The 11,544-nt window shown below is 40.2% G+C and overlaps 2 protein-coding genes across 2 annotated transcripts; both read right to left on the bottom strand.

Annotated features, from left to right (window-relative positions):
- Positions 1-686: 686 nt before the first annotated feature.
- LOC306842311 (leucine-rich repeat, immunoglobulin-like domain and transmembrane domain-containing protein 2) lies at positions 687-3,864 on the bottom strand. Its single transcript, XM_079372483.1, has 3 exons — positions 3,743-3,864; positions 2,742-3,523; positions 687-2,209 (listed from the first exon to the last, which is right to left on the bottom strand). The coding sequence occupies exons 1-3, from the start codon at positions 3,850-3,852 to the stop codon at positions 1,434-1,436; spliced, it is 1,668 nt and encodes a 555-aa protein (XP_079228609.1). The 5' UTR covers positions 3,853-3,864; the 3' UTR covers positions 687-1,433.
- Positions 3,865-4,923: 1,059 nt separating this feature from the next.
- On the bottom strand, positions 4,924-8,348 carry lrit1b (leucine-rich repeat, immunoglobulin-like and transmembrane domains 1b). The gene is made up of 4 exons (XM_079333849.1): positions 8,113-8,348; positions 7,308-7,768; positions 6,747-7,052; positions 4,924-6,605 (listed from the first exon to the last, which is right to left on the bottom strand). Exons 1-4 carry the CDS (start codon positions 8,232-8,234, stop codon positions 5,530-5,532), a joined length of 1,965 nt encoding a protein of 654 aa, XP_079189975.1. The 5' UTR covers positions 8,235-8,348; the 3' UTR covers positions 4,924-5,529.
- Between the last annotated feature and the right edge of the window lie 3,196 nt (positions 8,349-11,544).

Below are 11,544 nucleotides of genomic sequence, written 5' to 3'. Positions count from 1 at the left end.
AGCAGCGATTCTGGAGTCTGTTGGGGCCCGAGGCCAATATTCAAAAGGGTGCCCGTCCAAACAGCATCCTCCCACATTGTGTAAATAATATCACACCAACAACATGTTTAGAAGAAGTCATGAGCTGAGTACTTTGCTGCTTAAATTATAAAATATGTAATGCTTGATTACAAATGGTTTATTAATTTAAGAAATGAAGTAGATTTTAACATAAAAAAAAAAAGATTCATTAAGCAGAAATCATGCAGTGATTCCTTTAGTAAGTGTGCTGACACATTAACTCTGTTACACTAGATTAACGTTTTTATAAATCGTATTTAGATACACGTGTTTAGATTTGACTTGACAAAGAGCTAAGACCTGGATAAAATTGTACACATACAGTCTGTTTGTCTGTTGGAGTAAAGCACTAGGACAGAGTGAGCGTGGAGCTGTCATTAAATGGAAATATCATGTCCTGCTCACTAGGATTCAGATAGAAAATCACTTTAATCTGCTTAAGGCTGTATGTATAAATGCTGAGGAAAACTCTGCTTATGTAACAAATCCTCTTTGTGATTGTGCTAAAAAAAAAAAAAATACACAGAGGTTCTCAACATTTGTCTTTGACATCCATTTAATCCAAACCATACATCATTTAATTCAAATACGAGAGGGGCATTGAAGTCAAAAGAATAAAATTGTTTAAAAAAACATATTTTTTTAATGAAGGGGATTAAATTCTCTTGAACACTTGATTACAGCTTAATTCAGTTGAGTAAACAATAAATATACATAAAGTAAAAAAGGAAAAATGACTGGTACCTACATCTGTTTGATTTAGGATCGCCTGTTTTTGCATTTTAGTATCAAAAGATTTTTTTGTTATAACCTCTAACAAAATATTCACATAAGCAATGTACAATGTTATGATAAAAACAGACCTCAGAATAAGGACTTTGACACCACCACTTAGACATGATAGCTTCAGATATATAGTTACAGAATGACTGCATACCCAAAGGAGCTCCAGTCCATCTGTGATTCCTCCCTTATCCAAAAAGGCAACCTGAAACAACATAAGTCCTTTCTAAATTTGTACATTAAATGTAAAAAAAAAAAACAAGAAGAAGCAAACTGTTAATGTGGATATTTTTTTGTTTTGAATCTAAACTTTGAACCAAAAAAGCAACAGAAACCTGAAAAGGAAACAGGTTCAAGAATTAGGAATCTGTTCAAAATGTCCTTTTTCTTTTTTTGACATTGAGATGCTCAGAAGAGTCTTCGATGTTTCTTAATACTCACATAAAGGCAGTTAGTAGTGTAATTTTTTTTTTTTAAATAGTTAAGGAAAGAGAGAGATTGGACATTGGAACTTAAATTCAAAGTAAATATCTGAGCTCCAACCTGAAATCTTTTACAAAGACACATGCACACATTTCCAAGCTTTGATGCTAGTACATATAAGCAGCACTTCCTCCTTTCTCTCGTTTCCTTTTCGGCTTCTCCTCCAAGTCCCTGCACAGGACTTCTTCGCTGGTCGCCTGCAGGCTGTCGAAGGTTCCCTGCCTCTCCGCTGTAGGCTGGTTCTCTCTGTTTTCCTGTCTTCGCTTCTTCCACAGAGCCACGCAGCGCTCCACACAGTTGAACCTGATCTCTGTGGTGCAGGCATACATGCCGGCCGGCACAGACAGCACCATGGCGCACACAATAACAATAATGTGTACAAGTCTTTTTCTTTGCTCCATCTCGCTGATGTCATTCCCCGTCACAAAAACAATGCATTGACCTTCTCTTGGCGGATGGTTTCTCAGGCTCACGCACACCTCATATTTGGTGACAGGAAGCAGGTTGCCAACAGAGTAGCTGTTGATGCCAGGGCCAATGTAGATCATCTCCTTTTTGGGTGTATCATACTTGCCAAAGTGGATGGTGAACCATGTTTCCGCTGGGTTGTCAAGCTCTGCATGCCACTCCAGGGTGATTCCGTAAACTGTCTGCTTTGCAATTCGGATTTCAATTAAGGTGTCATCATCAGATGACAACATGGGGACAGGTGGAGGGAGAGGAAAGGAGGAGTTCAAGGAGCTGATGTCGACCATAATGCTGACAGAGGAGTTGCCAATGAAGTTGTTGGCCACGCAGGTGTAGAGTCCTCGCTCCCCAAGGTGAAGAGAGGGGATCACCAGCTGGGAGGTGACTGTCTCCTCGTCTACATGGGTCTCTGTAACTAGAAAAAAGCAAAACAGAGCAACAGATCAGAGTGAATTCCAGGAAAGGGCTTGTTGGCATCAAATTGAAATTGTCACAGTGACCCTATTTTTTGAATAAGAGTATCTGTTGTTTGTTGTCAAAGTATAACCACTATTATTCCAGCAGGAACTGGTGATACGCAGGTCACATAACAGTCTGTAAAAGGGTAAAAATAATCAAAATGTTTCCGATATAATGCAATCCAAGATCCTGTTGACTATCATCTGATGCCAGTACACCTTCTTGTCATGTCTTTCAAACCACATCTGCATGCATCTAATACGTCGTCTTTCCAACTCCAATTGTGCATGTTGCTACTCAGACTGTTGACAATCGAAATGCACAAAGAATGAAGACTTGACCTGCTTCGATACCTAACTAAGATGGTATTGATTCTGTATCTTTTAATAAAGCAGATGCAGCCTGAGTGTTAGGGGTATACCTCACTAAGTGCTCCGACAGCAGGTTCAAAACAGTTTAATGGACAGTAGTAATGAAAAGAAACTTACCAGCAAATCCTCTTATAATCTTCAAACTGTACATCCAGTGAATGGTCGGGCTCGGCCTGGCCGTGACTAAGCATGAAAGAGTTGCATTTGCTCCCAGAGGTAAAGTGATGTTAGTCTCTGGCGATGAGGCCTCTGGTTTCATGCAGGATTTCACTGGGATCTCATGGAAAAACTTGCCAGCTTTAGAGGCTGGGCCTGAGCACATCAGATAAGAGTTCATGAGAATGATGGGAGGGCTGACGCTCTTGATGAATTCAACAAAGCCCTTGAGCCGGCAGTCACACAACCATGGATTGTCGTGCAGTGCCAGAACAACATTCGATACCAGCCCTTCTTTCCCCCATGCTTTCTGCGCTGTCTCATAAAGTGGCCAATTATGGAAAACATCTTTTGATATCACACTAAGCTGGTTGAAAGATAAATCTAAGTAGGTCAGGACAGGTAAGTACCTCAGAGCTTGTTCAGGCAGGACGTCTAGTCGATTGTGTTTCAAGTCCAATATCTTGAGTTTGGGTGTGTCTTGAAATGCTGTCCATGGTACAGTGGTCAACTTGTTCCCTTGTAGCCTGAGCTCTGTCAGGTTAGCCAGCCCCTCAAGACTTTTGATGTTCATCAGGGTGATCTCGTTGAAATTCAGCCAGAGAAACTCCAAGGCATTAACTTTAGAGAAAGATCCTTGAGGTAACTCTGTCAAGTGGCAGTTTTCAATTCGAATTTTAGAAAAGTCATGCGGGATGTCCTCTGGGGTTTGTCTCAAGGAGGTTCCCATACAAAGCAACGACCTAGAACAATCGGATGAGATTGTCTTAAACAAGAGAAGCTAATGAGAATGAATCTGAAACTTTATCTATTTAGGTTATTGCACCATTTGCAAACATGTAAGGGCCAGTTCAAAAACAACCTAGCACATTAACATTTAAAACAACACTTGTTCGTTTAAAACAGGTTCAAGTTAGCACTTCCCCTAATTTCATGAGTTCATTGTTTCAATTGCCACTTACCTTCCAAGTTTGTCATCTTTGCAGGAGCAACCGGTCACACAAGTTGAAGATACAGTAGTGATGAAACAAAATACAACAGCGATACGTAATGTGACATGAAGGACGTCCATATTCCCAGAGGAGCTTTAGAGACAGGCCTGTGTGGGCAGGACAGGACCGTGAGCTGCATGGAACAAAGCCTATTACATTAATCCTCCTTGACGTAACTCCTGAGACACCAAGTGACATGTGAGACACACTAAGAAAGGTGTATTAATCGCAATGGTCTGCTTTGTCTGGAGTCAGATCTCATCATCAGCATGAAAGCACAATAAAAATGTTGCTCAAACACTACTCAGTGGGTAACATTTCTTTTTACAGCAAGAGTACCTTTAGGTATGCCCCATAAATATTTTACTACATGTATTGTCCCCGATCAAAGCCCAACCACTGACACGACAGGAGGGCTCTCTGTAATAAGTGGGCCGGAGCCCTCCCTGCTTAGCATCACAGAGAGACTGAGAGACAGATGTCTGATGAGGACTGTAATCTGACCTCAATAATCCGAACCCTGTTTGACTCACAGGTTTAGTTTTTTAAAAGCAGAATCAGCATATATAGACACAGTGTGAAAGCATTTAGCACTTTAGCACTGATGTCATTCATTTCAAATACTTGATTTAGGAATTGATTTTTCTGAAGAGAGCAAACAAAGTCAGCGTAGTTGATCATGTTGATGCTTCCGTCCATGTGTTGATGAGTGTTAGCATGTTATTATGAAACATTCAGTCATTTAAGAGAAGTGCAGCAGAGGCTAGTTAAGATGCAAACGCATTTAGACGAGTGCTTTTTACATAATGTTAACACAATGATCGGAATGATCGTAAACTCATACTGGATGCCTTGCTAATGAAAACTGGTTTCACAGTGATACACAGTGAACCCACCCATGCAACTTCACTTACCTGTTTTAACCAACTATGATACCAATGTTTTCCACGTGTTACAAAGACTTTCAGGTGTTTGTCCTTTTATGCTTTTTGCACATTACCACAAAACAATGATACCACCACTTTGTAATTAGGTGTTGTTATTTCACAAATGTATGCAAGAGTTGGTATGCCAAGAAAAAAATATTGTTGCTTGCTATTATTGTGAATTGTAAATACTGAAGAATGAAGAAAGAGCTTTGGGTGCGTAAATCAATATAAAAATATTTATTTATTATACAGTACATTCAGACATACACATAAAGTTCAGGTCAAAAAAAAAAAATTACACATTGTGAATTGAACTGTATTGTAGGTTTCTGACCCAACAGTAAACCTGGCACCTTAACATCATACTGACATACAAAATTGACAACTAACTTCAGGTTCTTCTTTTTCTAAATACTTTGTTTAGAATAAAGATTGTTTACACAGTGCAGAGGTTACATCATGGGAAAAAAAACTGATGGGTTTTAGAAAGTGCAGGGCAACATTTTCAGACATGTTGCTCTACGAAAAACATCAGCTTTAAAAGTGCATGGTATAAAAAAAAAAGCTTAGTGGTATCTCATGTAGAGATTGAAACTGTGTCAAAGTGTTTATTTTCCCTTTTTTGTTACCCACCTATTGAAAGGTGTTTTTTAGTCCCACAAGGCTGTAAAATAATTCCATACATCCAACGCTGACAGAGCTGTCAGTTCCTCTAAAGACCCTCAAAAGAGGATCTTTACGTCTCCGAGGACAGGCGTGTACCTCTTCACGTCACACGCCGATAGAAAACAAAGTGCAGCCTCTGGATGTTGTGGCAAACATTGAGTTTCAGCAGAAGTACTCATTGGTCGGCCCCTCAGTCCTAGCTGTTGCTTCTGAATCGACACTGGACCTCGCTGAGAGCAACCTGTTGGATTCATCAGGATTTAGCCTGGTCAGATACTCCCCCTCCATCCCTTTAGCTTTGCCCCCAGGGCCAAGCGTCTCAAATGTGACATAAGAGTCTTGAACATCTTTGGACTGCTGACCCAGCATCTTTTTACAGCGCTTCTTTATAGCCCCACAACACACAATCAGGGTCAGAGGAACGGCGATCACACACGCCACCGTGATCACCACCACATTAATGAGCTTCTGGGTCCCACTGGCACTGGCCGCCTCGTCTGTTGAGAAGATTACACACTGTTCCTTTTTTGGGATCAGGCCTTTGACACAGACACAGGCAATGTACTTGGTCTTTGGTACGAGGCCGTCAATGGTGATCCGATTCTTTCCAGCACCCACATTGATTCGACGCATATCCCTCTCGCCAAAAACAGCATAAAGGACACTGAATTCCGTTGTGTTTGTGGCTGTCGGGGCTCGCCAGTTCAGGGAGACAGTATGATCGGTGTCACCAATCACCTTCACGGAACGCACAATCCTTTTCTCAGGAGCTTGCTGTAAAGAAGAGGCATTGGCTGCTAAGTTACTCAGACCATCCCTCTGAAAATCCAGTGGTTTCTGAGGGTCTGAACCCTTGCCTCGCCCTGGAGAGGCATCATCGGAGACACTGTAGCTCTCGATCTCATACTTCCCGGTCACGCCTTTGCCGTTGAGAGGTTCAATGATGGGTTGTGCAGCTGTGGTGGTTGGCGGAGGAACATATCTGGCAATAAGTTTCTCTTGGTATGCCGCTCTTCCAATTCCACCCGGTTTCTTCCCTCTGGTTCTCTTAGAAACACCACCACCGCCACCTGCTTCCTCTGATCTAATAGAATCTGTGATCACCAAGGAGATGATGGCGTCCGCTGTGCCCACAAAGTTTGTTGCTTTGCACACGTATTTCCCAGAATCACGGTACGAGACAGCAGGTACGCTGAGAATTGACCAAATGATGCCCTCTTTTGAAATCTCTTCCTGAACTGAAAGACAAAAAGGCAGGCATCCATTGAGTTAAGCAGATTGGCACCAAAAGAGTAGCTTTAATCTGACTGACACGTTGACTTAAGTATAAATAGATGCAGTTCTATCCTGGGCACATCTGGTATCAGTTCAGAACTCACCTGTGCCGTTCATTTTCTTGCCATCGGCACGACTCCAGGAAAGCTCGGGGATGGGGACTCCGACTGTGCCGCAGCGCAGCAGGACATTGTTGCCCAAAGAGCTTCGAACACGAGCCACAGCAGTGTGCACCCGAGGGCCCTGGCACCTCTGCAGCTCGGCTTCTGTGAAGAGAACTCCTGAAAAGCTCTCCGGGTCGGCACACCTCAGCCTGGTGTCAATGAGAGCCACGGATGACGACGGAGATTTCTGAAACTGGACAAGATCGTACAGCCGGCAGTCACACAGCCATGGATTGTCATGAAGACCTGTGAATAAAACAGGGTGTGAAAAAAATATCCAAGATAGATTTCAGTTCCACAACTACTGACTCATTTTGTAAACAAGAACTTGAAGTCTTCAGTCAAAATACATAGAAGTAGCCTAATCTGACAACCTGACACACAATAACTATAATTAGACTAATCCCTTAGTGCTTCTGCTGTAAAAGAACTGGCCATCATGCAAGGAAGCTTAGAAAGAAAGTGCTCCTGTTTCCTAATATGTCACAGCTTGATCCTCACCGAGAATAAGTTTGGAAGAATCGCTGTCCTGGGACGGCTTCACACTCAACCACATAGTGAGAAGATCAGCCGGAATGGTGTTGAGGCTGTTGCTGGATAAGTCCAGATAGGTGATGTTCTTTATGTACACGATGGCCTCAGCAGGGACGGTCGAGATCTTGTTGTTGTGCAGATCGAGGAGCCTCAGGTTTGGCATATCAGTTAGAGACTCCCATGGGAAGGAGGTGAGGGAGTTGCCATCCAACCGGAGCTCATCCAGGTTGTTAAGACCTCGAAAGCTGTCCACATTCAACAAGTTCAGTGAATTAAAAGACATCCACAAGAACTCCAGGTTGTTGAGGTAGTGGAAGTTGTCACTAGAAATCCGTGTGATAGCTGTCTTTTCGATGCGCAGCTTCGACGTGTCAATGGGAAAATTGGGAGGAACGACAGTGATTTCTGGATCATTGCAGAGAACGCTCCTGAACGAAAGAGGAAAAAACATATACATCAAACTATGGTTCAAGTACTTTTCAAAATAGAGTATTTGCAGTAATGGTGTTGATAACAGACACATTTTTATATGAACTGCATCGATGTGTACATCATGATAAAGTTCAGCGTTTATTAAAGAAAAACATAGCAGAGCTATTGTGCAGTAACAAGGAAAGAAGATTAAATGGCAACTCTAAGTTAATCCTCTACCATGCAGAGGGACTGGACATAAAGAGATGTAGTAAAACAATAATTTCGTCATGCAAGAAAAAAAAACCCACTTAACTGGAAATAAGTAAACACATTCACGTGTAATAATCATATTATTTACCTTGCTTTTGATCCATCGCTGAGCTTGTGAAAGAAGCAGCTGCATTGTACAGGGCATGAACTACTCAGTCCAGGAAGAAAAACTAACGCCAAACAAAAAGCAACAATACACTGTCGACTCATTTTTCCTCCTGCACGCTCCTAAACTCTATGCAGCTAAACTACTATTTAAAAAAATACTTGCTACAGCTCGGTCTAACAGGGCATTGGATGCATGGTGGTGGTTTGCAGGCTCACTGCTCCATACTGCTTCCCCTGGTCTGAATCCTGAGATAAAAAGGATAGGCGGGGATTAGTGAGGGACTTGGGTTATTTTCATTCACACGATTAGGCTATTGCTTCCTGGCAGCTGATAGGCTACACAGATAGGCAATCGCTTTTATTCTCAGGGAGATCTTCTCCAATAGTTCATTGCAGGGTAAATTATGGAGACGATACAAATAAATCAAAGAAGAGAAGGCTGCAGGAGGACACGTCGGAATCCCTAAATCTACCTGCACGTGGAGAAACGCTCACAATGACTGGCATTTTTCATTTTTGTTGTTGTTGACGGGCTACAAAATCATTTAATTTCCTTATATTTGAATTAAATCTTCTGACAAGTTACCTGTTTTTTAAATTGTCAGTACAAGTATTTTTAATTCATAACACTGCCTGTTACCAAAATAACAACAAAATCAAACAAATATAAACCCGATGAGAAACTTTGAGAAAGTCTCAAAACAATCAAAGTTACTCTTTTGTTGGCCTGTCTTTAAATTATAGCATTTTTTGACGTCGGTTGTAAAAAGTTTAATACATCGAGAGACTTTTTATTTACATGATGGTTGGACATTTGCCACACCTGACCGCTAGATGGCGGTGTAGAGTCGTTACTTGGCTTTATTGTGTTGTGTGTCACTTATCTGACCTAAAGTTAATACTCGACAACACTACGTTACCTGTGCAGAAGACCATTGGGTTTCAATATAAAGCACCATGAACGATTATCTCCATGTTTAAAATCTAATTTTCAAATAAGAAAATCGTGTGAGAATATTTGCCAATGTTTAATGTTTCTTCTAAATGTAGGCTCCTAATTTTTTTATTTTATTTTTTTTTCTGATTTTAATATTTTCTGTCTGAGAGTGACACATTCTGTGAGGGACTAACATACATTCACAGTCTCTGCTTGTTTCCACAGGTGCAGAGCTTTGAGGACAACTGCCCGTCAGTATCAAATCCTTTAATCCAGCCATGTCTTTGTGTTTTATTATTACGTCTTTGTTCCATTTCTTTCAGGACGTTTGTCCTGAATAACAGCCATGACGGGGACAGACTCCCATCCTGACCTATCCCTTTCCCTTCTGAGATGACTGTATAATAATGATTTGTTTTGATGCTTCTCATATTTGGAGAATAAAGATGTTAAGTAAACACAAATGCATATTTTCTCAGCTCATTTTTGGCCTGTTAAATTTAAACCCAAATTTAAATTTAAATACCCAAGAAAAAGTAGACCCTGTCTCAGAGTTGCACTGTAGTGCAGTAGTTTAGTTAATGTGCCTACCTAACTGCTTTCAACAGTGTCATACAAAATGCTCTATTTTAATGAACAATATAGCACAGAATTTGTCACATAATAATCACATTAAACACAATTTTTCATTTGCTCCTGAATTATAGTAGAGTAAAAAAATAAAAAACTCTCTCCCATTAATTATTAAAGAAAGTTGTACTTCTTAATTCTGCTGCAACATATCACTTCATACATCTGCAGGACTAAACATCAATTCAGTTTTGCATCCTTCTCCTGATCATTTCGGTCTGTCGAGACACATGCTATTCAACACTGAAACCTTTGTTTCATTGTGAAACGAGCAGATTAGGATGGTGTAATTAACTGTTAGCCAATGTATTAATGTGCAACCACTGCTATGTTGCAAACACTTTAAGAGAAATTATTTCACACAGGGTGCCCTTATTCCAAAGTGAAGCTCTCCATGTAGATGATGAAGATTAGATGATGTGCCTCTATTATCTTTATGCTCTATGGTGCATGCTTTTGATAAAGATGTAGCTTTGTGATCCTTTGTCCCTTAATAATCTGCACAGAGGAGGTAGAAATTTATTGCACAGTGGATTTAAGTTGTTATGAGTTCTTTAAACCAGATGTAACACACAATGCAAACCATCTATATAGAGATTACAAGTCCTGAATCCACGACATTCATGTTGTTAATCTACACTCAGCTGCTGTAGATTAACAGATTGTTTTATTGAGTCTTTGCATTGTGTAGTTGGCACTCTGTTGCTTTATATTTAACACTGTGCCCTACGGCCTCTGAGAGAAAATTTAAAGCCCTCCTTTTTTCGATTTAAGAAAGCAGAGCAACTTTTTTGACAACAGATCAGAAACTTCAAGTCTGTGAGAAATCTACCGATCTGTTCAAAACAAGTGACTCGTGCAACAGTGTTGCATGTCAGAGCAGCAGATTACTTTTTTTTGGCTGAGTATGAAGTACTGAAGACTGTAACAGGACAGGATGTTGCCCAAAATAATTCATTAAAACATGTCAAGCTGTTACTGATGCTAAACGTCACTTTTCTGCCATTTATGTAGTTTTTTATTTTATTGATTGTTTTTTTTGGATCAACTGTTGAGCACAGATAGATATGTAAACAAGAGAATCTAATACTTAACTTTTTACTGACCTTTTACCCCTGTGTGCTTTTAACACATTTAGTGTTTGGTCAGTTTAAACTATTTGCACTTGCACCCTTAGATATCTGTGTCTGTGAAAATGTTTATCTCTCAGTCAAAGTTGAGCATTAATGCAAACTTTGCACAGACATTTAAATGCTTCAAGCTTTCTTGGTAGCTGCAGCTGAGTTTGGAGGCTATAAAGGTAAAGCAATTTTGATGTGCATTTGTTAGAAAGTCCTGCACAGCTTTTAGATCAACAAAAGAAGATGAAACAAGTGATGGACTGAAAAGGCTCGTTCTGATTAACTGACTTTCTGCAGGATCGTTGGGACACTGAAAGAACAACAAGAAATGTCTCCACTATTTAGCGTTTTAACTTTGAGACATTTAAGTTGCACATTGTATACCCTTAATTTTGTCCTGTCATGTTGAGAAAAAACAACCCTAAAGTAACATTAATTTGATGCAGAATTTCACAAACTTGAAAAGTAATTTTCTTTGATGTAAACAACATTTTTCTTATATGGCCCATAATATAAAATTTGCCTCCGAGGTGCTTTACAATTAATCTGTTCAAGGTGACATCTTTGGTCGGATAAGAAAGAATTCAAAAAGCCCCTCTGGGAAGATGCATTGAGTTAACTTCAAAAGAGAACAACAACAAACAGATTTCCTGACATGCAGACAATCCATTACAATCAGTATTTACCTCACATCAATAGTACAAACTTGATTTGGGCCAATAAA

Source organism: Symphodus melops (genome assembly GCF_947650265.1).
Source record: "Symphodus melops genome assembly, chromosome: 21".
Classification (NCBI taxonomy): Eukaryota; Metazoa; Chordata; class Actinopteri; order Labriformes; family Labridae; genus Symphodus; species Symphodus melops.
This window is presented reverse-complemented; position numbering and strand designations above follow the sequence as displayed.

Coding starts and splice junctions, on each gene's coding strand:
- LOC306842311 (XM_079372483.1), bottom strand. CDS start 3,852: ATGGACGTCCTTCATGTCACATTACGTATCGCTGTTGTATTTTGTTTC. Junction 3,524..3,742: donor AAAGATGACAAACTTGGAAG/GTAAGTGGCAAT, acceptor CGATTGTTCTAG/GTCGTTGCTTTGTATGGGAA. Junction 2,210..2,741: donor GATTATAAGAGGATTTGCTG/GTAAGTTTCTTT, acceptor GCTTTTTTCTAG/TTACAGAGACCCATGTAGAC.
- lrit1b (XM_079333849.1), bottom strand. CDS start 8,234: ATGAGTCGACAGTGTATTGTTGCTTTTTGTTTGGCGTTAGTTTTTCTT. Junction 7,769..8,112: donor AGCGATGGATCAAAAGCAAG/GTAAATAATATG, acceptor TCTTTCGTTCAG/GAGCGTTCTCTGCAATGATC. Junction 6,606..6,746: donor CAAGAAAATGAACGGCACAG/GTGAGTTCTGAA, acceptor TTTGTCTTTCAG/TTCAGGAAGAGATTTCAAAA.